This window comes from Engystomops pustulosus, chromosome 5 (assembly GCF_040894005.1).
Source record: "Engystomops pustulosus chromosome 5, aEngPut4.maternal, whole genome shotgun sequence".
NCBI lineage: Eukaryota > Metazoa > Chordata > Amphibia > Anura > Leptodactylidae > Engystomops > Engystomops pustulosus.
In genome coordinates this window covers 69,128,704-69,154,727 of record NC_092415.1, presented here as the reverse complement: position 1 = coordinate 69,154,727, position 26,024 = coordinate 69,128,704, and the positions used below count along the sequence as shown (strand labels likewise).

Genomic DNA, 26,024 nt, shown 5'->3' with positions numbered 1-26,024 from the left:
CCCCCCATTGAGTCTTTTGAGTCTGACTACACACAGGAGTTGCAATCTTCAGTTATTTTCATTCTATGGCCCTATTCCCACCACCCCTTTCTCCTCCATTTTAAAGAGAACCCGTCAGGCAAAATAACCCCCTAAACTAAATATATTTTCATAAACTGCCATTAGAAAGCATTGCCTCTATCCCTTCATTGTCCTCTACATGCCTGTAAATCTAAGCAATGAGGTCCTAAAGCTGTATGCAAATGACCTGTGAAATGTCCAATGAAGCATTGGCATATTCAAGCTGTCCAGCTTATTCATGAGTGGGAGGCACTCCCAGTGCTTGACTGACAGCCTGTGTAATGATGTGAGGCTGTACAATGATGTGATGGCTGCTCCATGTGCTTGCTGGTGGCCAACAGCTCCAACAGAGATACAACAGCTCCAGACAGCCATGTGTATAGCAGAACATGTCAGGTACTTGTGTAGCTGATGTCTGTGTCTCTCACATTTGTATTAGGAGGATGCAGCATTTCAGCAGATGCAGCACACACACTAGCAATGCTTTACTATACATTACACACAGACATGAGCAGGGGGAGGAGAGGGGAGGGGGAACAGGGGTGACATCACTGCCTCTGACCATGTGACCAGCCTCATTTACATAATAAAGAAAAGATGATTTTGCAATGATTAATGTATGAATTGACTAGATAAAGGCTGGGATGGAATCCTAGTGAGCTGCTACAACAGGTAGAGGTGACAGAAATAGTGACAGAGACCTGATGACAGGTGTCCTTTAAGGATATGTCCCATGAAATTGTGTGGAGGAATAAATTAGCTAGTGATTAGACAACATTCAGGGTCTTTGATATCACTGTTACTGGACACTCACTGGGTATGTTGCTCAGCAGGATGGAATGATATTGCTATTTCTTTCCTTCTTTGGTTTCCTACAGGATATGATGTATACAGACGGAGGCAAAATAGGATGTCTCCATCTGCCAGTACATGTCTATGGATTCGCTGATCATATATGCCAGGTGCTTTCCTGGGGAATATGTTCACTAACTGAGATTGGTTTACTCTACTGAAGTAAGGTTGTAGCCACATGTGGCAAGATGTTATTATATATATTATTTCTGTTTTTTTTCCTGTTTTTACCACTAAAAATAGGAAATTCACAACACCCTCAAGGGTATCAATTATCCTTCCTAGCATTCCTTCTTTTATTTTTATACTTGCTCTATTAACTATAAAAATAATAGTCTCTGAGGAGGGTGTCTCCTAATTTCAGCTGTCTTTATCTCTGGCTCTGTAGCTCACAGAACAACATCTTTAATGTGATTTAAAAGAATGGTTCTAGTTATTAAAAATCCAAAGATTTGGAGGCATCTGAACTCATGCTCCCACTACAACAAGAATTGATGACTCCTCTCAGCTCATTTGCATATAACCTCATACGTTACCTGAGGATCCATGTAGTCTTATGGTGAAAATGTTGTGTCCACTTAAATGGCTGAAGGCAGAGCACAAGAAAACTCATCAGGATAACCCAGCTCTTCTGGCATTTGGACAATCTATATCATCCTGCAGTTAAAGTATTACAATGGGGCAGTTTTACTTAGCTGTTGGCTGTAGTTCACCAAAAGTGCATTGTCCAACGATAATGCACTATGCCTGATATCTTGCATGTGTCTCTTCCCCGCTCAGGTCTGACAGAGTTCACCATATATTTTGTGGTGCATGTAAGTGCTTGGGCTTGTGACACAATTTGAAAGTTAAATCCTGCGCTCAGTCTGAATCAGTCGGATTGTCCGGCGGCACGCCCCCCAATTTGTGTCGCATGGAAAAAGGATTGCATGCGCCAAAATCCCAGCGCAGACACCCATTAAACACCTGTCCAAGTCGTGTAATATCCAAAAAGGGTGAACAGTGCGACAAGAGTGTGCAGTGCGACCATTAGTAAATGAGCCATTATGTGTAAAGACATGGTGATAGAACAGTGGCAAAAGCGGTCACAGATGGCTGATCATCAGGGTCATCACTCCCAAGACCTCTCACAGCTGTCCTTGCTCAGTTATTACTGTAATTGGTCAGTCAAATCTGCTACAAAGTTAAAAGAAAGAAAGTGTCTTGTCTCAGCAGCTCTTATCTCCGTAAGGAGAACTCTTAATTCCCGACCCTAGTCAAAAACCTCTCACCCAGCCAAGCCAGTTCCCTACGCTGTACTGAGAAGACCCAATCAGGTTGAAGCAGTGCTGTCTACAGTTGGGAGGCTGTTCCTTCTGGAATAGACATACTGGTTTGGTTTTAATCCCGCATCATGTCTCTTGTAGGTCATGCTTGATGTCAAGGGAGCTGCCTTACAAGGTAGATAAGAGGCGTGGTTTTCCTTATCCCATCCTGGAGAACTTTGCATATTTTCCCAGAATCCCCCTAGTGTAGCATCCATGGCTATAAGACTCCACGCGCCTACATGGTGGCCTTAATTGGCAGTCTCCGTAAGGCGAATGCTTACTTCCCGTCCCCAGCTCTTGTCTCCTCATTCCTGCCAGGAGATAAGTGATGTCTGAAGTGATTTTTGCCCATCACTATTAAAACTCAGCACACACACCACCCTACATACTTGTTAACCCCTTACATTTCCCAGTTAACTACTCCTGGCAGTTGCCAAAGAACCAAAAAGATATTTTGCATAATTTAAAGGTGTAGTTTGACAAAGTGTGGGGTTTAAGGAGATATAAGCTTTTTCAAATCTCTTTGAAACATATGTAATTGTTCCTGAAAATTTCTAAATGTACTTTTAAATTTGTTAACCTTCTAACATCCTTAAATATTGAAAGAATGTTTAAAAAAAAGTTTCCAACAAAAAGCGAATATATGATAAATGTTATTTAGGAACTACTTTGAATGCCTTTTATTTCTTCATAAATAAACACATCACAGCTATAATAAAGTACAATATATATCGAAAAAACACTCCAAATCACTTAAATGCTTGTCAGATTTGGAAAATGTGGCTCTGTCCTTCAAGCACAACTGTAAAAGTACTGACAAAAAATAGTTTCAGCACAGCTGGAGAGAGACTTTGATAACAATTCCAATGATACCTGTATTATGCTGCTGGCTACTTCCTTGGATATAGCTTCATATATCTATCATCCCTACTTATAAAATCAAATTCAACTATTTCTGAAGTGGGTGGCACCTCCTGGTTGTGATATCAACACTGAAGCCAGAGCATGGACAGCATGTTTTTAATTGGAAGACCTGAAGCATGTGATGAGATACATGCTTGTGACATCACTCCAGGGTTTATTTTTTTTTGCACTCCTATCTTCTAGCCCTTCCCAACCAGCCTCCTCTCTTCTCCTTCCGTACTATACATTTTCCATTGTTACCAGAAAGCATAACAAAGTGAGAGTAGCCTGGGGGGACTAGGTAAAACCCCTGCTATCCACTAAACACCAGCAGGTAGCTAATTAGAGTAAATTAGAGAATTGCTTATTTTTACTTAGTGTAGAGTTAGTGTAAGTCCAAATCAGGTAAAGTAATATAAAACGTAACTTTAAATACCAATAAGATTTAAAATGTTTAAGATACGTGATGAAAGTAGTGTAAATGATCAATATAAGGTTATACTGCCACAGTTAAAATGCTGGTCAATTAATCAATTGCCCTATTGAATGAACGGTCATGCGTGTCAAGTACTTCTCGATGCACTAGACCAAAATACAAAGCAGGGAGGTGCTTACCTCGATAAAAGCTATACAAACGGGGTATCCCCGTAATCCTGATGACCCATAGAATAAAGGGAACACATTTTTATGGTACAAATAACGTTCAGGAAAAAAATGCAAAAAACCATAAACAAGAATTAATTAATTTTTTTTACCACCACCAAGAAAGAGTTGATAAAATCTGATTATTAGCTAATCCCCAGTATGTAAAATGTGATGATGCATATCTGCTCTGAATGGCGCTCCTTACCTTCTAAGCCCGGCCAACACATATGGGGTATCCTCATACTCAGGAGAAATTGGGTATCAAACTATGTAGAGTTTTTTTGTCTTTTAATACTATGTGACGGTTTAATTTTTCACCAAAATTAATACATTGTCTAATACAAATTACAGCTTGTAAATTACACCTCCATTTTGTTTTAACCCCTGTGAAACATCTAAAGGGCTAACACACTTCTTAAAGTTGATTTTTCACACAATGAAGGAAGCAGTTTCTAAAATGGCATAATTTACGGGGTTTTACTTAGACCTGAGCAGGTGCCTCCTAAAGGGTTTTCATGATTTTCATAAAAATGAGAAAATTTGTTCCCACAATTCTGAACCTCCTAACAACCTAAAAAAGAGAGAGGATGCATAAAAGCCCATGCAGATATAATGCAGACATTTGGGAAATGTTATTTATAAAGTTACTTGGGTGCTATGACTATCTCCCTGAAAAGCAGAACATTTTGGACTTTGAAAATGAAGAATTTTTAGACATTTTTGCCAAATTTCATTTTTTCCCATGAATAAACACAAAAGATATCATAAAAATTTTTCTATTACTTTGAAGTACAATTTGTGACGAGAAAACCCTGTAAAATCGTATAGACCTGAAGGAGTTAACTATGGGAGTATAACCTTAAATTGTTTATTTACAATACTTATCACATATCTAATCATTTTAAATCTTATTGGTATTCAAAGTAAAGTGTTATGTTACTTTACCTGGTTTGGACTTCTACAATCCTAGTAGTGTAGGTGGCCTAGGTAGGTTACCAACCTCCCCACCTAATCTAATCTAATTATACTTAAAGATACTAGTGCAGAGTTAGGCAAACATTTTTATACTTTATATCTGAAAAAGGCCTCTGTCCTTAAGGTGTTAAAGTCCTGTGAATCTGAAAACTTCAGCACTGACCTTGTGAATGCAACTGATCTACCAGTATAATGGCTGTCATGTTGACATTATTGTTTTGAATGCTGCTTGGAACCGACTTGCCATATCATGTGCCTCTTTTCTCTTATACACTTTCATTGTCTGCTTCTTGATTTGCAGAAGAAGAGTGAAGAATTCAGGCTATATCTTTTTGAGGCTGAGTATATTTAATGGTGAGCTTTTGAGAATACTAGTTTTCTTCGTCAGACACTGCTATGCATGAAACAGAAAATTCACAGCATTTTATACACACTAGGATATTAAAAAAAAACTATAAAACAACAGATTGATAAATACAGGGACATCTTATTTACGACAGTACGGCATAAAAAGCATTAAAAACCTGTGAGGCGAGACACAAGAGCCCTGGCTCTTATCTGCTTGTGGCCTCCAGGTCAGAGATAGGTCATGAAGCTGGCATGGATGTTAAGACCACTTTGTAAGGTGTTGAATCTCTGCATTAATTTATACTCATATTCTTTCCTTTCCCTCTGTGTTTAAAATTTCCCATTAAAATAGTAATCGGCAAATCTTCCATAGTGTGGTCCTCTCTGGAGAAATGTGCAGCCACTGGGAGATCCTTCCTTTCATTTTTAAAATAAGATTGGTGCGATTCTATGCGCTGATGGAGTCTCTGGGATGTTTCCCCAACATAAAGGCCTGTGGTTGGACACTGTTGAATAAGGTAGACCACATCAGGGGACCTGCAGGAAAATGTCCCTTTGATCTGATGTACCTGCTGTGATTGAGGTACAGGTACCTGGTCGAAAGTGCTGGCACATTTTACACCTGCTTTGCAGGCAGGGTGAGGATAACATATTCTGATGGGGGTCTCAGGGCACTCTGGACAACCAGTTAGGTTTGATGGTTGCTGGAAGGACAGGAGAGGAGAGGCTGGGAATATTTCTTTTAGCCCTGTATCTTTATGAAGAATAGGTTGTAGTTTCTTGGCAATAGGACGAAGGATCTCCAGTTGTTTGCTGTAAGTGACTACTAGGGGTACTCTGCCCTCCTGTTGGGTCGCTTTATGTGTGAGTAAATGGTCTCTGATGGCAGTCACTTTTGGTCTGTAGCCTAACTGGAGAAATTCAGACATGAGCTCCAAGATATGTTTTTTCAGGTCTGTCTTGTCTCAAAAGATATAGCTGTAGTGTATAACCTGGCTGTATATGATAGATTGTCTGGTAAGTTTGGGGTGGAAGCTGTTATTTCTCAGGTAGGCCGTTCTGTCTGTTGGTTTATGGAATATTGTTGTGGTTAAGTGGCTGTCTTTAATTTGTGTTGTGGTATCCAAAAAGTGTGACTCCTTATCTGAATAGCTTAGTTTGAGATTGATTGTGGGGTGAACGTTGTTGTAGCCCTCATGGAATTGAATTAGGGCCTCCTCACATGAAGTCCAGATGATCAGAATGTCATCAATATAACGGAGATAGATCATAGGTTTTGTGATGCATGTGGATAAGTAAGCACCTTCCAGTTCAGCCATAAAAAGATTGGCATACAGTGCACAGAAATAATAGGCCTTCCTGGATTGCCATCTTTGTGGATCTTAGGGAGCATATAGAAACAGCCAGGCGTTTTTTTCCTAAAGTGGTCAATGTTTGTATCCAGTGTTGAGTTGCTTCCAGATATAGGGGTCCAGGTAGATCTTTTTGTTGGGTTGCTGTTCAACTGTCCTCTCTCCAAATCCGTCTGTGTCATGGAAATGGTCTTATTTTTCTAAAGAATTTCTTTAGAGTTTAAAGAATTTAATTTTGGCCACATATCTTGCAGGGCAGAAGGACAGACCTTGGGAGGGAACTGACATTTCAAGTTTGCAGCTGATCCCTATTTCAAACATTTTTCCTACGCCTTGTTGACTCTTTTTGATGTACATGGTTACCTATAACACCAATTCTTAAATATATCTGTGCAGCTAAAAATGATTTGTTATGCATCCTATATAAGATTTACAAAATATAATTCAATTAAAAAAGTTTGACAAGTAGAAACTTTCAGTTGTTGGATTCTTTAACAGCTAGGTAAATTGATGTTTTAAGAGTGGGTGAGTGGCAGGATAACAAAAAAGCACTTCATCTCCGTCATTTTCCATTTCTAAGCCACTTTCCTGTACCATGGTCTTAAAATTCTGAATCACCACTTTTATGCCTTGGGTTGAACTTTTAATACTTTCTATTTTACAGTTTCAGACTTTGAGTCATATTTTTCCACGGGAACTTGTGAAATAGCATAACTTTATGGCTGACTTGACACAGCTGAATAAAGAAATGTTTACTGTACCTTTCAAAATATTTGGGTAATGCAAAATAAACTTCCAATTTTTTTTATTTTGTTAATTTTTGATCATGGATATGTTTTGACACAAATATTGTTGCTTGCAATGACAAGTTAAGAGTCTAAATTTGGTTTTTGGTCTGTGTAAAATGTTCTGAGGTTTTGAATAGAAAAACTTGATTTCCAACAAAACAATAGTAGTAACATACTTACCCCACTCCAGATTCTACCATTGCTGGACCAGAGGTGCCAACTGTCACAGGTGAAATAATTTCTTTTAGAGGCCACTGATTGGGCCTTAACTCTAAGCAGGGAGATGGCAAGAGAAATTAAATACGTTTGGGGCCCCATAATGAGATCAGGAGGTCATCCAACCAGCATGCAGAATTTTTCCCAAAAGTATCCCCACTCCTGGTGCCCTGACACTGCCTTGAGGGATTGGGTCTCCCTGCTCCACAAATTCCAGGAAGGAAATTCTGCCACAACTGGGGAAATGTGCCAGGCCATGCCAGAAAGAGTTCCAGGAGTCTGGATAGGGCTTCCACAACTCTCAGTGTTGCTGCAGCACCACCCCATTTATCTTGCTAAGTTCATGTATAGGACAGACCCAATCATAGGCCTTGAGCAAGCCCTGGTGACATGACCAGGGTGCATTGGTTGGTGGCAGCAGATCCCATGAAGGTTGGCACTTCTCAACTAGCATCATTAGAAAGGGGGTAAGTAAGAGGGGTAAGTTGCCCCTATTCTCCTACCCCCCTGGAAAATCCCCTTAACAAAAATCTCTTGTAGTATTTGTCAGAACAAAGTAATTTTAAATGTCACTGACATAGTATGCCACCATTATGAGCTATGTAAATATTGTGAAGGTGACTTGCCAGGAAGAGCAACGGGTTAGCAGTAGAAAGTGTTACCTCTTAAAGTTGACTGAACTTGTGAAATGTGTTGTAAGTAAAATTTCCCTATTTTCTGTTTCATTGTTGCCACTCTTGGTGCAGTCACACTCGGCACTTGCAATGCAAGTGCCCAGGGATCAGCCCGATTGAATATGCGTTCCCAGTGAAATGCAAGAGATTGGTAACCAGCACCCAGTGTTTAACATTTTTACTCTGTTTACTGCACTCTGACAGTGACATTGACAGAAGATCTGTGTATTGGAAGCATTATGAAATGAGTATTGGTGGCAAAGCAGCTACATACGAAAGCTAAACTTCATACCTGTCTTTAGTTTGATTCCAACTTCTTATAAAGATTTCTTTTGGAGTTTCTATAAATTTCTATTTGCTAGCTGAATCTGTAGCCTCGGGCTAGGGCTCCACTGTGATTTTTTTTTGTCATTTGTGACTTTCTAATCAAAAGTATTGAGTTACAGCAGTAGAATTGCATGTAACACAATAAACACAGCTGCAGGTCAATGGTTGAAATTGGAAATATAGAAATATAGGCTTAAAACTATAAGGCTTAAAAAGTTGTTGTGGACATTAACCCTTGCTGTACTGGCTACACTTTGTGATGGCGTCTGAGATCCTACACCTACACCTGTGACTGCTACTGCTTGCAGCTTGCATCAAATCCTTCAATCTGGTGTTACTACTGTCCCCTGTCTCTTTTTGGGGTTTTTATCTCCTATTCACTTTATTGCCACATCTCTGATTTCTTATATGTTCGTAGCTGTTGTCTTTTTTATCAATTTGTTTAATCATGTTTTGGTATTTTCATACCATAAATCAGCTAAAATGAGTTATGTAAAACTATACGGCCTAAACTCATTGTGGCAGATTTCTCATTAGGATCTTATTTAGTGTCTGTAGATGTATATTGCACATCTGATTTATCACAGTGGCCTAGATAGCTTGCTTGCACATAACGTGTTAATGTCTGCAGTGGATATGCGACTTTTTAGGTAAAAAGTAGGCCGTTAAGTTTTTGCCATGCCACTCATGGACTGGAGTGGTTTTGTGCCTAAATTTGCGCTTCATAAATCTGTCTACTACATCTAGATTCACATGATAAATCTGTAGAGAGTTGGGAGAAAGTCATAAAACAATCACAAGTTTGTTGCAAACTGCAAATTTGGCAGTATCAGACTGGCACCCTGGAGGTCTGGAGGATCCTCTGGTGGGCCCTAGCATAATGTCTATGCTCGTCAGGGCCAGCAGGGAGGTGAAGAAAAGGTGGAGGCAGTGTAGTGAAGGGATCTCCCTGGGGCACTCACAGTGTGTGTAGTAATAGATCTTCGGCAGGTGGTTAAATGAAGGTATGTGGTGTTGGCATGTGGAGTTGCTGCAGGCCAGGGATCACAGAAAATCTCTGAACAAAAACTTAGTCTCTTTAATGGCACATAGTCCAAAGCAGCAGGTAACGGGCTTTAAACTTTCCTTCCTGCAGACACACACAAGACAGTGGACTGGTTGGCTGTGGAACTAGACTTCTTGGGCAGCAAGGTGCCAGTCTCTATGTTATTAGCAAACAAAGATGCAGACTTTGCAGAGGAGTAGGCCAGGTGATATATATGAAAGTTGTTGTGGCTGTACTGCTTTATAAACTGGTTGATTACCTTTAAGTTCTGCTCACAGGTTCACTTTTTTACACATTGGAACACATTTATTAAAGCGTTTGTGCCAGTTTTCTGACTGCCTCTGAAAAGAATGTTTAAAACTGCTTGGACATGTATTAAGTGACTGCGCCAGTTTTGTGTTGTGGTGTCTGATAAGACAGGAAAAATGTGCACCTATAGGGGCGTGCTAGGGCTGACTTAGTGGAGTTTGTGCCACATTTATTAGCGACGTGCTAATATTCTGCAGCATGAACAAAGTGCAGTAAAAATACAAATGGTGCAGGGCAGGGGTACCAGATCCATGAAGATCGCGCACCAGTTTTGATGAATCTGGGGCACTCTGCATGCTCCAAAGGCAAACTGCACATAGTACAGACTGCACTAATTTTGATAAATGTGGACCAGTGTTTCAGGATTTTGGTATTTTAGTAATTTTTTGATAAATACAATAAGATTGTATTTATCGAAGTTTAATATCTTTTCTATGACCAGATGTTTTTTTTTTTAAATATGTCCTAATATGTAAAATCATATTAGTCAAAGAGGGTGTACTTTCATTTTCTTATACATTTTTCACTTTTGCATAAGAAAACAACAAAACTGGCTCTGCTTTTTCATAAAGACTTTATTATACTGTATATAAAAAGCTATAATTCCATACATGAACATATTTCAGGCTTTACTATAGCCTCCTGGCTACCATGTAAGACAGCCCCTGTAATATCAAGCATGACTTTTTAAGAAATGAAATAATACAGGATAAAGGCCAAACCAGTATTTCTATTTCTGCGGAGGGTATTACCTGTTAAAAACATGGTGTTCTCCATGTCTCTGCACCGTGAACTGCTCTGTGTCTTCCATGAAGTGTAGACTGTATGAGATTCTGTGTCCGGGAAGCAGGTCTGTACTTGGTGGACAATTTCTCCAATGACAGCCTTCAATCTGTTAGCCAACACCTTTACTCTTGTAGTCAACAAATGCCAATTCTTCAGGTCAAACCTCTTCCATTTGTATAAGTTGGTAATCAGTCCTTGCCTCAATGTTTGAGGTATTATGCCCTCCATCACCATCTCTTCATAGAGCTTCAGCAAGTGTAGGCAGGTAAGTTTCCCCCGCACTATGTGTAACTCAGCTGGAAGCCTGTCACTGCCCGTAGTCCTGTTGGGTCTGAAGCATATAGCAGCAGAGAGCAGAGGACCTTCCTGAAAAAAGCTACATTTCTCACCCTTTTCCAGGTTGTCCACTTTGGCACAAAAGATGATTAGTCTGGATTCTTTCTCAAAGTGTGCCTTCTTGGTCTCCTCCAGCTTCCCTATGACATCCCAATTGCAATGCTGACCATTACAAACGAGCATTTCTCATTCCTCAAGACTGTGTAGATATCTATAAGCTCCTGAACTCCCCCTCCTCCAGCAGGGCACAGTTAATTTACAGACGGAAGGTGCTACGTTTCTTGTCTTACACTACTTTGATGCCTCCTACTGCTTGTCCTCATTTTTTGACTCATAAGCTGTATTCTTCGTAACCTTTTTTGGGGTTGAGGTGTTGGCCCAACAGGCATCCCAGCTTAAAAGGGGAAGTTGCTGATTCTGCCAAGTGTGCCTTAGTCTTTTTCCTTTCTGAACTGTCCTTGTTGAGATCTCGAGCTAGGTCACAAGGGTTACTTTTAGTGCTTCTCAGGCAATTCTTGGTCACATGCCCTGTTACCCACCAATTCCTTTAGCTGAAAGATCTGGTGTCGGCTGGACTGACACCCTTCCCTCTACCTGCTTTCGCTTCAGTGCCACCATAACCCTCATGTAGAGCAGGAGCTTTGGAGGCTCCAGCTGGTCTATTTAGCTGCTGCTGGTGGCTGCTACTGCTTGGAGGTGGGTGCTTCTAGGTTTTGGGAGGAAGCTGCGGCAGAGGAATCAGAAGGCAGGTAGAAGTGTTGTGGAGGCTGTGATGCCAGTTTGCTAGCCCCCAAAACACTTCTGCCATATTTACATACATATAAAATAGATTTAACAAATAATAAACAAACCTAATAATATCTATAAGAAATGTATGGCTCCAGTACAGGCAGTCCCCGGGTTACGTACAAGATAGGGTCCGGAGGTTTGTTCTTAAGTTGAATTTGTATGTAAGTTGAAACTGTATATTTTATAATTGTAGATCCAGCCAAAAAAAATGGCCCCAGTGACAATTGGAGTTTATTTTTTTTGCTGTTATGGGACCAAGGATTATCAATAAAGCTTCATTACAGACACCTTACAGCTCATCATTGCAGTCTGTGGCTATAGTAAAGCATTCAGAAAGCTTCACCAGAGGTCAGAGGGGTCTGTCTGTAACTATGGGTTGTCTGTAAGTCGGGTATCCTTAAGTAGGGGACTGCCTGTAATTATTCTAAACTCTACAAACCATCACCAGTGCTTTGCAAAGGTTACATAAAGTGGTAGATTTCATTTAAACTGAATTAACCCCTTCACGCTCCGTGGCGGATATATCCGCCACGGAGCGCAGTGACTTAGCGCTCAGTGGCGGATATATCCGCCACGGCGCTTATGCCGGCTCGGCTCTGGATCAGAGCCGAACCGGCATCGGGAAACACGTGGTGCCGGCTGTAACTATTAGCCGGCACCCCAGTGTAACACCCGCGATCGGAGTTGTCTCCGATCACGGGTGCTTAACCCGTTAAATGCCGCGGTCAGCGCGAACGCGGCATCTAACATGCATCTGGGGGATCTTTCCCCCACAATCGCCCCCCCCAAACCGTTTTCGGGGGGCGCCGATCGTTGCTATAGCAACTCTGGGGTCCGATCTGGACCCCAGAGTTACTTGCAAGAATTGCCGGTAAGATGGCGTCTGTGACGTCATCTTACTGGCACAGTGCCAGCCTATGCAAGTGTATAGGCTGACACTGATAATACTCTGCAATACATCAGTATTGCAGAATATTATCATGAAGAAGCAATCAGATGATTGCTTGTTCATGTCCCATGGTATAAAAGTGAAAAAGTTTAAAAAAAAAAAAAGTTATTCAATAAAAAAATAAAGTCATAAATCACTAAAAATGCCCCAAATCCCCAAAACATATAAAGAGACATATAACTCAAAAAAAAGTCTAAATCATAACACAAACCCCACATATATAGTATCACCGCGTCCGTAACAACCCGTAGAATAAAAGTAAATCATTATTGAACCCCCACGATAAACGCCGTAAAAAAAACTGTTATAAACCCTCCAAAAATTATGATTTTTACCTTTTCAATCCCACAAAAATGCTATAAAATGCGATCAAAAAACCATATGTACTCAGACATGATACTGGTGCAAAGTACAACATGTCCCACAAAAAACAAGCCATCAACCAGCTCCGTAGCCAAAAAAGTAACAATGTTATGCCACTTGGAAGACGGCAATACATCAATGATAGATTTTTCCCCACATTAGGGTTTTGTTTGACAAATTTAGTAAAACGTAAGAAAATATATTCATGTCTGGTATCCCCGTAATCGTATCAACCCATAGAATAAAGATAACATGATTATTAGTCTATACGGTGAACACCAAAAAAAAAAAAAAGTAAAAAATCCAGTACAGAATTTATGCTTTTCTACTCCTGCCCTCAAAAAAAGTTCCTAAATTTTCAACAATAGGTGATACCAACCCCAAAATGGTAACAATGGAAAAAGCATCTCGTCCCGCAAAAAAAATGCCGTCACATGACCCAAATAACGAAAAAGCGAACATTTTATAGCCTTCAAAAGGGGCCAATGAGGAAACTAAAATCCTGGCAGCTGCAGCGCCCTCCTTCCCTTCTGCACCTCGCTGTGCCCCCATAAAACAAGTCACAGCCACATGTGGGGGGTCTTTGTAATCAGGAGAAATTGCAGAACAAATTGTATGGTGGGTTTTCTCTTTTTATATTTTGGAAATGTGTAAATTTTAGTGCTAAATGAACGTATAAGGGAACAATATGACCATTCTAAATTTCACCTCCATTTTGATTCAATTACTATGAAGATCTCAAGGGGTTAACAATCTTCATAAAAGCTGTTTCTGATAGCTTGAGGGGTGCAGATTTGAAAATGGGTAGATTATATAGGGGGTTTTGATGCTAAATATGTAAAATTTCATTCAAAACTTTATTTATCCCCAAAATAGTCAATTCTGAAAATCCGGAAAAGCGATATTCTATTTGTAAGCCGCGTGACATCAAAATAAATTATCCAGACATTTCAGAAATTATGAAAATGTAAAGTAGACAAATGGGAAATGTTATTCAGCAACTTATTTAGGTGGTAAATCTATCTGCCTGAAAACGCAATGATTTAGAATTTCGAAAATGGCAAATTTTTCAAAAAATTTATCATATTTTCTTTTTTTTTGTAAATAAACGCAAAACTTATCAGCCAAAATTTACCACTAAAATGAAGTACAACGTGTGGGGAAAAAACAATCTCAGAATCGTTTTGATAAGTAACAGAGTTCAAAAGTTATAACCATATAAATTCAGAATCCAAAAAATCGGGCTGAGCCTTAAGCTACAAAATGGCTGCGTCCTTAAGGGGTTAAAAATATTATGGTAAGTTCACAAGCAAAGCTTCAAAATTAGTCCCCGTTAATCTCTGGACAAAAAGAAATGGCTAAGCCTTTTACATACCAGCAAAATATTTTTGATAAAATAATATGCTCATTCCCTCAATGTCTCTGTTAAAGGACAAATCAAAGAACCATTGCATTTATTGTATTTGTGTTGATAGATTATCACCAGCTGTATTGTTACTCTTTAACTTTTTTTGATTTAGGATGATCTCAAATTTTTAGCAGCTTCACATTTTTCTTTTTCATATAAATTGACGGTTATACCAAATAACAGGCTAGATTTGATTCGCTATAAATAGAAAAACATACCCATTTTAATTCAGATTTGATTTCATTGTGTTTCACTGGACTGTAAAGATTATATGCATATAGAAAAAAATAAGTGAAATGGCATACAACTTTATTTAATATGCAAATTACAAATGTTTAACATCCAATGATGGTGATCTATACAGGTGAGGCCGATGTTATCTTAGTGCAAACTATGTTATACATTACGGCAACTAATCATACTGTAAGGGAATTATACTGCCTAGAATATATATACAGTGACAAACTAAAATTTGAGCACGTAGTTCCTTTGTAGAGCTTCTTTGCTCTAAAGTTCAAATGGGAAGTTTGTAAAATGTCTTTTTCAGTTTTCAGAAAAATTACACCCCAATCCATGTCACACTACAAATTTTGTCAAAACACATACTGAATATAGAAGAATTTTTCAACCATAGCTAAATAAAGGAATTATTTAACCCCTTCCCGCTCAGCATCTGATATATCGGAGGTGAGTTCTACCTGTGTTTCTGATATCACCCTGTCTCGGGTCAAGGTGACGAGTGCTAGGGGCGGGTGGGGATTGCTAGGCACCCCTGACCCGCTGACATCATAGGACCAATTCGATTGGTCCAAGGGATGTTGATGGCTGGCACTGGTGCCAGTGATGTAAGGCATGACAGATCGTGTCATGACTGATCTAAGTCATGGTCGAAGATAAAACAAACTGGCTAGCACAGCCTTAGTCAGAGGAGCCTGTGAAAGCAAACACACATTTATCCATAAAGAGATGCATGTAACGGCTTTTTTGTAAACAAAAATAATCACTTTTATTTAGAAACGGACCAAAACAGAGACATGCATTTAAAATATATACAGGTCAACCGCACAACACCAATGTTCAGTCACCTTATAATGACTATGAGCCTCCCTATGAAGCATAAATAAGCATCAAATAAGTATCCAAGTCCTAGACATAGTAACCTAGAAATTTGTGAAAATATAGCTTGTGTTTGAAAAAATTCTGTTCGGCACCCGTTTCTGGATTTTCTACTTTTTTTATTGTTTATGATTAAAAAACAAGTAAAAATAAACTATTAATAAAATCACGGTAAAATTTTAGACCATAGTATCCTTAAGTCCTTTTCCCTACTTTCTTGATAGGTCTTCGTGCTGAGAGAGATATAGACCATCACTAACAGACAGACACTAGTTTAGTTATAGAGTAAGGGACAGTTTTCTCTTCCCCTTTCCCTAGTTCTTGCTGGTTTCTCTACACAGTTTTCTGCATCCGTGTAAACCATGACACAGAATCACTAAACAAGGCATCCCCCTCGCCCTTTTTTGCGTCTAAGCTGTCTACTTAAAGAGACAATCTATGTCAGCTCTTGTTATCCATTTATGAGAAATCATTGCAAAAGGTAAAGACCAGATAAGATCCCTTTTATGTATCATCCAAATGGATCAGATAAACAATATACACATACATACATAATGAATACATTTTAAGATTATTATGCTACCTTGTATAATCTGAAGGAGGATGCATTCACATATCACCCCCAGGACCGTGGGATCTGGGACTTTCTTCAATTTCTAAATCTAAAATTCCCATCTCGACCTCAACCAAACACTTTAAATCAACTTTTTTGTGGAGGAAATTAATAACTCTATACATGACCTTCCGAATGGGAAATCGTCAGGCCTTGACAGGCTGCCTGCGGAGTGCCTTAAGGCATTCGTGGAAATTCCAGCTCCACAAATGGGAGTCTTCTTAAATTAGGCAATGGTTACTGGCATCTTTCCCACTGAAAATCAGGAGGCTCTTATAGTTACCCTTCCAAAGCCTGGTAAGTCCCCTGAGTTCCCACAGAGGCCTAAATCTTTACTTTATACTATGCAAAAATACCATGCTAAAATACTATGCAAGGATCATAGCTTATGGGCTTATGGCTTATTTGCCAGAGCTAGTGGGGCTGGACCAAGTGGGATTTGTCAGGGGACACCAGGCTGCAGATAACACTAGGAAGGTTTTAAATATAGCCCATGACTTGGAGAGCCTGCATTGCTGTTGTCCCAGAATGCATATCCATTGCCAATGTCTATCTATTGCCCAACCCATGCTCTTAGATCTGCCAGTGATATTAGATTAATCTCTACCTTAATTCAAACCTCTCATGCACGTCGCCTGAGCTTCACCAATTCTCTGGAATGCCTTTCCCCGGACGCTGAGACTAATACCCACCCTCTAAAGTTTCAAACGGGCTTTTAAAACCCATCTCTTTAGACAAGCCTATCACACTCTCTAACTGCATGAAACGTCAACTCTCTTTACTAATCCATCATGTGCCCTCCTTCCATCTGTTATCTGGCAAGCTCCAGGCTTCTCTGCAGTCACTTTCACCTGGGACTCTGTATATAAGATCGCGGCTGATGGCTGGTTCAAGCAGCAGAATATTTATTTATTAAATTATCTTATTCTGTTCCCTTATAAAGAATGGCTGGAGCATTATACAAGCTCTTTAACTCTTGTGTTATCCCCTTCATCCTCATAGAATGTAAACTCTTGGGTGCAGGGCCCTGACTCCTATTGTTCCATGTGACTGTTTGTACTCTGAAACATATTATTATATCTGTATATGTTCCCTTTGATTTGTAAAGAGCTATGGAATTTGATGTTGCTATATAAATAAAGTTTATTATTATTAGTAATGTATGCAGATGACATAATTCTCTCTAACATAGCCAGAGGAATCAGTGGAGGGTGTTATGGACTTCATTTTTTTTTGCTTAAAATGGACAACTTCTTTCATTTATATATGTGAATGCAGTACTATGATTACTAATATAATAATATATCAATATACTAATATTTTTTGTTCCTAATATTTATGATTTCCTTAGGTATTACGTCAATCAGCACATTTGCCTTGATAATTGGGTCATCTTTGATTGTAATTGTTGCCATCTTCACCATTGCAGCTTTGTGTCTTGTAAGGTAAGTGCTACAATCATTTCACAGTAATGGCTGAAGTTCATTTAGTGAAAATTTTCAAATTACTTCTAAGGAAAAAAAAAATTCAATATTATTTATAAATTAGCAGTTTTCTTCAAATTGTTGTAGTCTGGCACTTTCAGATTAACTTTATCTTTAAAATTAAAGATTAAAACATAATCCTTTCACTTCAAAGCAATGTAAACTCTTAAATATCTGCTTATATGAAACCTCACATTTGTTCTTTGGTATTACGGTGTTTAAAACCTTAAAAATGTGTGTATTTTTAAAAACTTAATATTTTTTTTATGGTTGATTTTAACCCACAAAATCTTACTATTTGCTTATTTAAGACAACATCCTATTCAATGTTCAATAGGAACAAGTTTATACACAATGGCCCACATTTATTAAAGTGTTTGTCTGACTTTGCTCTGAAAAGAACGCGCAAACTGCTTGCACATGTATTTATAAGGTGACCGCTCCAATTTTGTGCAGCAGGGGCAGCAGATTAATGGAGACCGAGTGTCAGTTTTGATGAACCTGCACTAGTTATGTCAATTTTGGGCCAATGTTATGTTGGTTTTCAAAAATTAAAAGTAGCTAATTTTGTGCATAAAATGTGAAATAAACAACTATTGGGTGTTCCATGTCATGGTCCACAGCTGTTTGGATTCAATAAGGAGATGATTAAAGTAGTTCACAGATGGATCAGCTGGAGCTCTTCAATCTGTTGGCATGATACCCGTAGAAACATGCAGCCACCTAAGTTGCTTAGCGTCTGTTCTGGCACCAGTTGGCCAGTCAAAAACACATTTGGATGTCCAGGCAGAGAGTTAGTTTCAGAGTAGATATCACTGGCAACACATCAAAAGAAAGTAATAAGACCAGATGAAGCCAGGTCACAAACAGGTCACAGAAACAAAGCAGAAATGCCAAGAGTGGTGTTAAGTGGTGGAGCTACATGAGTGGTATACTGGAAAAGGTTAAGGTGGCGACAGGAACAGAATACCACAGGGACAAAACCACAATTCCATCAGATGGTGTTACACCATACCTAGGGGCTGACAGCATGGAGCAGGATGTTCACATGTTCTAGGCTCGTTAGCAATTCCTAAGAATATTCAGACAAATATCCATGTACCTTTAACTAGATGGCCATTTAATAGGAAGAAGAATCTACAGCATCTTATATTAAATCTCTCATTATTATCGAGTACCCCTGTATTGTATGTGTATGAGGTGATGATTGTTTGACTGTTGTTGACATAGCACTCACATGGCATTTTCTTCGGCACCTAAATTGCCTTTTTTAAGGCCTAGAACCCTATGAAATTTTTAGTACTTCTGCTACCTCAGTTATACTCTGGTTCAGGGGTTTTCTTTGGATGTATGGCTATAAACCATACCTCACATTTAGATGTTACACTTTTGGATTCCTCAGTGTTGCCTCCCAGTATGCAGAATCAAAAATCTGGTTAGCTGCAGTCACGTTTACTAATATTTGACATTGTAATTGCTATTGCTATTTTGGCCATTGCTATTTTACCTCTGGAAATAAAATGTAATTATCATAATTCAATGCAATTTATACTTGCATCCAACAGGGTGAAGGGTACAGAATGGCATATTTGTGCCAAAGTCAACAATAAAATAATGTCATCCCTATAAAATATAGAGGGTTTACTCCCAAAAGGAAAGCCATATCCTGTAAATGGAAAGTTTATAGGATGCCTAAATGCATCCAAATTTTTTAAAATTCAGTAATGCATATTTATTGACTAATGAAACAAAATGACATTTGTAAAAAAAAGTATGGACACAACAAAGACAAAAGTCCATCAGTTCAACTTCTGTATAATTCCTATGGGAAAATACCTTACAAACGTGTAGAAGAAAATAACCTCTGGATTTCGTTTCACCTCCAGAAATCCAACCCCCATAGCTTGCAGCAAAGAAGCCCAACAGACCTGTGTCCAACATTCATTTCTGGATTATTTGTAGTATAACTACCAGAGCAAACTGTAACTAAGTGCTCATTTTTCTGTGATTTTTTTCAAAACAGATGTAACCCTCTTTAAGTGCAACTTGTAAAAAGTGTAAACTAGCTAAACATAAGATGTGATGATCAATATGCTGTAGAATAGCAGCTATGCAGGGTCCTAGGGGCCAACTCTTGATTATTTTTTCTCAGCAAGCAAAAAGTGACTAAAAGAGGCTCTACAAAGTGAGGACCCCAAAAACATCTCCTTACATCTCAGTTTCTTTGCAACATGTGTAACATGGAAAAATGAAGGTTACTCAACTGCGGTTTTGAGTGGAATTAGACCTGAAATAATATGGGTTTTGACTGACAGAAGCTGCCATACCGGAAAAGACTTGTTATTTATATCCACATGTAAGGGAGCACAAAAGGCAGTTTTTATAGATTCCTTTTGGTCAACTTTCTCAGTAGAGCGTCTGTCGGCTGCTGTGTCCTTGTCTAGCCTACTATCAAAGTTTATTTAATCTTTTTCCGAAATAAACCTCTTGACGCGTGTACTAATACTTCCCTGTTCCATAAACCATTTAACAAACCATTAGTCTGAAACAACAATTATAGCCAGTTAGCAGTGGTCATGAAGCATAGGGGACGCTGTCTTCTTCAGATATGCGTTATATGACCTTCAACAGTAAAGACAAAATATCGAAATATTACAAAACTAGAATGCTGGACTCGTATACTGAACCAAATACAACAGAACGTCCTAGACAATCTAAATAATGACTCCTTGCATGTTATAAAGGATTTTATCTAGGATTTTAATTTGATCTTTTTAATTTCACTTTTAGCTTTTATGTGTAATTTGTGGATGTCATATTACCTGAACCTTTTATCATGTCATCACTTTCTGTCCTAAAACCACTGCCTGTTAACAGTTCATACTATGCCTGAGAGATGACCTATTCTCCTACATCAATCTCTAGCAAGGTTTAGTTTTCTGACAGTCTGTCTCAAGTGACCTCTATGAAATTATAGTATTCTGCAAACATTATCAAAACATATGTCCTCAAATGTCCAATCTTGAATTCGGTCAAATGCAGCAGTGTAGAAAGTAACATTTTCTTATTTATGTCCTAAAATATATAAAGTAATATTATTTTAAAATTTACAATTAAAACAGGTAAATGGTACTTATATACAGGCTGTCCCCTACTAAAGGACACCTGACTTCAAACGACCACTAGTTAAAGACAGAACCCTCTGCCCCCTGTGACCTCAGGTGAAACTCTCTGGATGTTTTACTTTAGTCCCAGACTGCAAGTGATAAGTCTGTAATGAAGCTTTGTTGATCATCATTGGTCCCATTACACAAAAAAAAATCAACTCCAATTGTCACCGGGGCACAATTTTTTTTTTTTGTCTGAAGCTACAATTATGAAATATACAGTTCCTACTTACATAGGTTCCATAGGTTGAATTTCTATCTTGTACGTAACCCGGGGACTGCCTGAACCACATACCAAGACAAACATGTTCACAAAAACATATATTTGTTTTTATCTAATATCTCTGTGCTTGACTAGAGTTTTCTGTGGTTACCACTGAATGTACTAATTTTCACCCTGAATCATCACCTTAACTCCACATTTCTAACAAGACAAGTCAAATAAATTAAAATCTCTGTGCTGAGGGACAGGGCCGTAGTGAGTCTCCCCCAAGCAGGAGAATATTGTAATTGTTACCATTTTACTGTACATCCAACTTTTTTGATTGCTTTTGATTACATTTTGCTGGGCGGTAGGAAGCACAAAAAGGTAATGTTGTCATAGTTTTTAATTTTACGACCTTCACAGTACAGGATTAACAATCTAATATCCTAAATAATAATATTTATATAGCGCTGTACAGAGCTTGCCAAATCAGTCCTTATTGTCAAGGTTGTTATAAATGGGGCAATAATCTTTCTTTTTCCCTTTCCTGATATTTTATTAATTTATAAAACTTTTTTTTTTAATGTATCACTTATTGACTTCAAAAATACGCTGCAAATCACTGTGTGGCAGTGCAATACAACTTATTTTCACTTTTACACTGACGTGCTGCTTATTCGACCCAGTCTCAGCCTGGACCCAGTAGGCTTCTGTGGTTGACAATGCAAGAAGGGGGTCTGTTGGGATAATCTCAGTTTAATTTCTCAGGGTAGATTCAGTAGGAACTGCAGGATCCAAACTTTGTGTTATAGATGCCGTCTCTTGCTTTATGCACACTGAAAGTACCCAAACAATTCCCAGGATGAGCATTTTCATCTTTTCATTTAATTTATCTGCCATAAAAGTACATTTCTTCAATTGGATGTTATTTAGAAAAATAACCCATGTGCAGATAATTTCCCATAATTGTAGCCATATAGTCCTTTAAATATTGAGGACAGCTGTCCTTGGATACAACCACCTTTGTTGAAAGAATTGCTCAAAGAAAAAAAATGTTTATACATATGAAATGGCCGGGAGTTACTGTATGTCCCACAGCCATAGTTTGGTAATGAAGGTCGAATCCTTGTGGTCGGAAGAGCGTTAATAGAGTATGTGTGGCCACTGCTGCCAGAGTGAATTTGTATATATGGGAGATGAATTAAATTAAATGCAATTACCCAGATGAGAATACCAGGAACACATACTCATAGATCCAAGCACTGTGACTTTAGTAATATTTGTTATTTAAGGCCCCCTTCCATCTATAATAAACTTATTAAATTATGGTAATGAACCAAAAGGCAACATTTAAAGGATAGTGCATTACACAGACACAGGATGCCAGGATTTAAATAGCATGATATAATCTGTAGTTGCCATGGCATCCTGATGCCACCTCCAGAAAGAAGAAGATGGGTAATGATGGCATTCAGTTGCTATAGTGACACGTCAGCAGGACAAAAGTGTAAAGGGGGGTTGAATGAATTTTCATTTATAAATATTATTAAAACTGACATCACATTGGTTGATATTTTTTCTCTGGATATGAAGATATTTCATTTAGATTTTACTTATATTTCCAATACAATTCCATTGTTTACTACACTTGCATCTTTTATGTTTAGGACACAAAAAAACAAGAAAGTCCAAGAAAAACAAGTTAACGTCGGCTTTCATTCACCAAATCCTCAGGTAAAAGAACTATCAATAGGATGATCAATTTATTTATGACGTGTAGAGCTTTGGTCCCCTTACTGTAATCCTACTGAATATTTTTCCATTACATAGATCAAAAAAAATCTGAGTTTCATTTCAAATTTTAAGATGGTATGGAAAGAGGGTAGAAGGGCTCCTGAAATGGTAAATTGATCCCTTACTATCTTGGCTTTGATACAATGCCGAGGCATTCCTATCAGTAATTGTCAGATACCTCTGCAGGCATGCTGATACAGAAAAGGCTGCCAATCACTGACAGGACTGTCTTCATGATTTCTCAAGAAATAAACTATTCTCCTTACAGATAGCTTGGCATTAGTGGGCATTTTTGTTGGGGGATGGGGATGAGGAAAACTTTGCCTTAAAGGGGTATTCCCATTACAGAAGATAAATCATACTGTTTGTATAATTATAAGGTATACAACTTTGTAATATACTTTCTGTATTGGTTTCTCACGGTTTTCTAGATCTCCGCTTGCTGTCCCGTTATAGAAAGCTTCTGTGTTTATTTCCAGTGGATAGAAATCTGTCCATGGTCACACAGGTGCACGGCTCGTTATAACACACAGCTCTGATTACTCTCTATGATACTAATGAGCATTGCACCTGTGTGACCATGGTCAGAGTCCTGTCCACTGGAAGTAAACACTGAAGCTTTCTATAGAGTGACAGCAAGCAGATCTAGAAAAAAAGTGCATAATTGATACAGGAAGTAAATTGGAAAATTGTATAACGTTTTATTACAGAACAATAAATTTAAGAGAATCTTGGACAACACACCCAGATCCCCCATGGCTCATTTGCATAATTGTAAAAGTTGCTTTTAAAAGGAAAGAGGTGATGGATAAGAAATATAAAAAGTCTACAAAAGTCACAATGCCGGGATCTATGAGTAAGTGTTCCTGGTTTATCATGATGGATTTTGCTGGTAGATTTCCTTTAAAGGAAAATAGGATTCCTGAAACAGGTTTAATTCTTCCTTTATCTTCTTATGGCCTGCTTTTGGAGAAAATAGTCTTTTAAAGTACCGTATATACTCGAGTATAAGCCGACCCGAGTATAAGCCGAGACCCCTAATTTTAAAACCAAAAACTGGGAAAACCTATTGACTCGAGTATAAGCCGATGGTGTAGTACACAGCTAGCCAGCCCCCATGTAGTATACAGTCAGCCCCCTGTAGTATACAGCCAGCCCCAAGTAGTATACAGCCAGCCCCATGCAGTATACAGCCAGCCCCAAGTAGTATACAGCCAGCCCCAAGTAGTATACAGCCAGCCCCATGTAGTATACAGCCAGCCCCATGTAGTATACAGCCAGCCCCAAGTAGTATACAGTCTGCCCCCATGTAGTATACAGCCTGACCCCATGTAGTATACAGCCAGCCCAAAGTACTATACAGCCAGCCTCCATGTACTATACAGCCAGCCCCTATGTAGTATACATCCAGCCCCCTGCCAAAAAATTAAAAAACTTAATACTCACCTTCCAGTGTCCAGATCGTTGGCGCGAGTCCCGATTTTCAGTGCGAGGCTCCCGATCTTCGGCGCGGGTCCCGGTGGCTCCTCTTCTCTCTTTTGCCGGCAGAGTCGCGTCAATGCGATCTGCCGATGGACACACACTATGATGCGGCGGTGTCGAGGCTGATGACGTCATCAGATGCGACACCACCGCATCATAGTGTGCATCCGGACGCGACTCTGCCGGTGAGAGAAGAAAGAAGCGATAAGAGCGAAGAGGAGCCGCCGGGACCCGCGCAGAAGATCGGGACCCGTGCCAAAGATCCCGACACCGGAGGGTGAGTATTAAGTTTTTAATTTTTTTTACTTGACTTGTGCTGAAAAACTTGGCTTATACACGAGTATATATGGTAATACAAATGAGCTTCAGGGGCTGCTGTTTACATCACAGAAGCCCGTTCTGGTTCTGTCCAACCACCTACTAGATCCCTCGTCATAGAAAAATAAAAAAGACATAAAAGAATATACATTACATTATTTATTCTGAGCAAATGTTATTTTATATACTGTGTATAATGACAAGATTTCCTTTGCTTCTTTCAGCTTAAAATATACGCAATGGAGGAAGAGGAGCACACATATGCCAATTTTGTACCAAATATGTCATTCTCAAGGTCATGGACTTGAAATTTACTCTACCAATACACTAATTGGTTTTAATGCGAGGTGTGTGGCAACAGGACACCTACAATTTCCATATCTGATTGGATGACACTTATATTAAACCAGTATGTTTGCTCCATTCATGAGTTGGTTTATGTTACTAGTTTGTCTATTAGGATATTTTTTTACAATTGATATGCAAAGTAATGATAATAAACATGAATCTGAAATTCATAATCACCATATATTTAATCTGACTGCATTTTCAAGACACATTTATAACATTTAGCTCTCTAAAAGATTACGAATTATAGCGCATAGGCCTCTTTCTTCTATGATGAAGAAGATGCTTCTTAGATTACTGCTTCGTTTTAATGAGTTCTGAGTTGGCATCTGGTATTGAAATGAGACAGAATGTGGAAAATATAAAACTCTCTCATTGCATTATTTGGCAAGTACTGATTACTCACGTTGTGTGAAAATCAGCTAATCCTTTTGTTCCAGATGTCTTCTTGATTTTACAAAAATCAGAACAATAAGAAATTACTTTGCATTCATATTTTGCATGCCGGTGCATACATCTGCATTTGTTAATAAAGTTGTTGACGTTTAACATGACATTATGCTTTTAGTTTTTATTTGCTCCTACATCCTATTTGCAAATGTCTTCATTATGTAAGTATATTGTTTAACATCTTGCTGCTTCTTGACATACTATTACTGCATGGAGCAGAACAAATCATGCCCCATGCAGTAATAGTATGTCATGGACCCGATGCATGTTCAATTCCTCACCAAAGCCGAACTATCATTGGGAAACACAGGGTAACAGCAGCAATTTACAGCTCCAAGCTCCATTCGCGGGTGTTAACCCTTTAAATGATATAAGACCTCAGGGCTGTCCAAAGTAAATGCCTGTAAGGTCCAGCAAGGAGGCAAGCTGTGATTTTATGTGATCAAATACATACAAGGTAAAGATCTTGCAAATGTTAGGGGAGAAAGGACCTTAAATTGTCACATGATATGAAGTGCTGAATGATGTAACAGAGCTCTCTCTCTACATTCCAGCAAGGCATTTTGTAAAACAATTGACACAGTGGGGCACATTTACTTTCCCGCCCCTGGGGCG

The 26,024-nt window shown here is 38.8% G+C and overlaps 1 protein-coding gene across 2 annotated transcripts in view; it reads left to right on the top strand.

Annotated features, from left to right (window-relative positions):
- Positions 1-25,494, top strand: part of CD226 (CD226 molecule) — a 32,762-nt gene extending 7,268 nt beyond the window's left edge. Inside the window, exons 4-6 of one of the 2 annotated variants that reach the window (XM_072154710.1) lie at positions 17,513-17,606; positions 22,685-22,751; positions 24,836-25,494. In XM_072154710.1, coding sequence (XP_072010811.1) covers positions 17,513-17,606; positions 22,685-22,751; positions 24,836-24,919 — 245 coding nt within the window. In that variant the 3' untranslated portion in view covers positions 24,920-25,494. The remainder of the gene's footprint in view (positions 1-17,512; positions 17,607-22,684; positions 22,752-24,835) is intronic. The other variant, XM_072154709.1, reaches the window with a different exon arrangement.
- Positions 25,495-26,024: the final 530 nt, after the last annotated feature.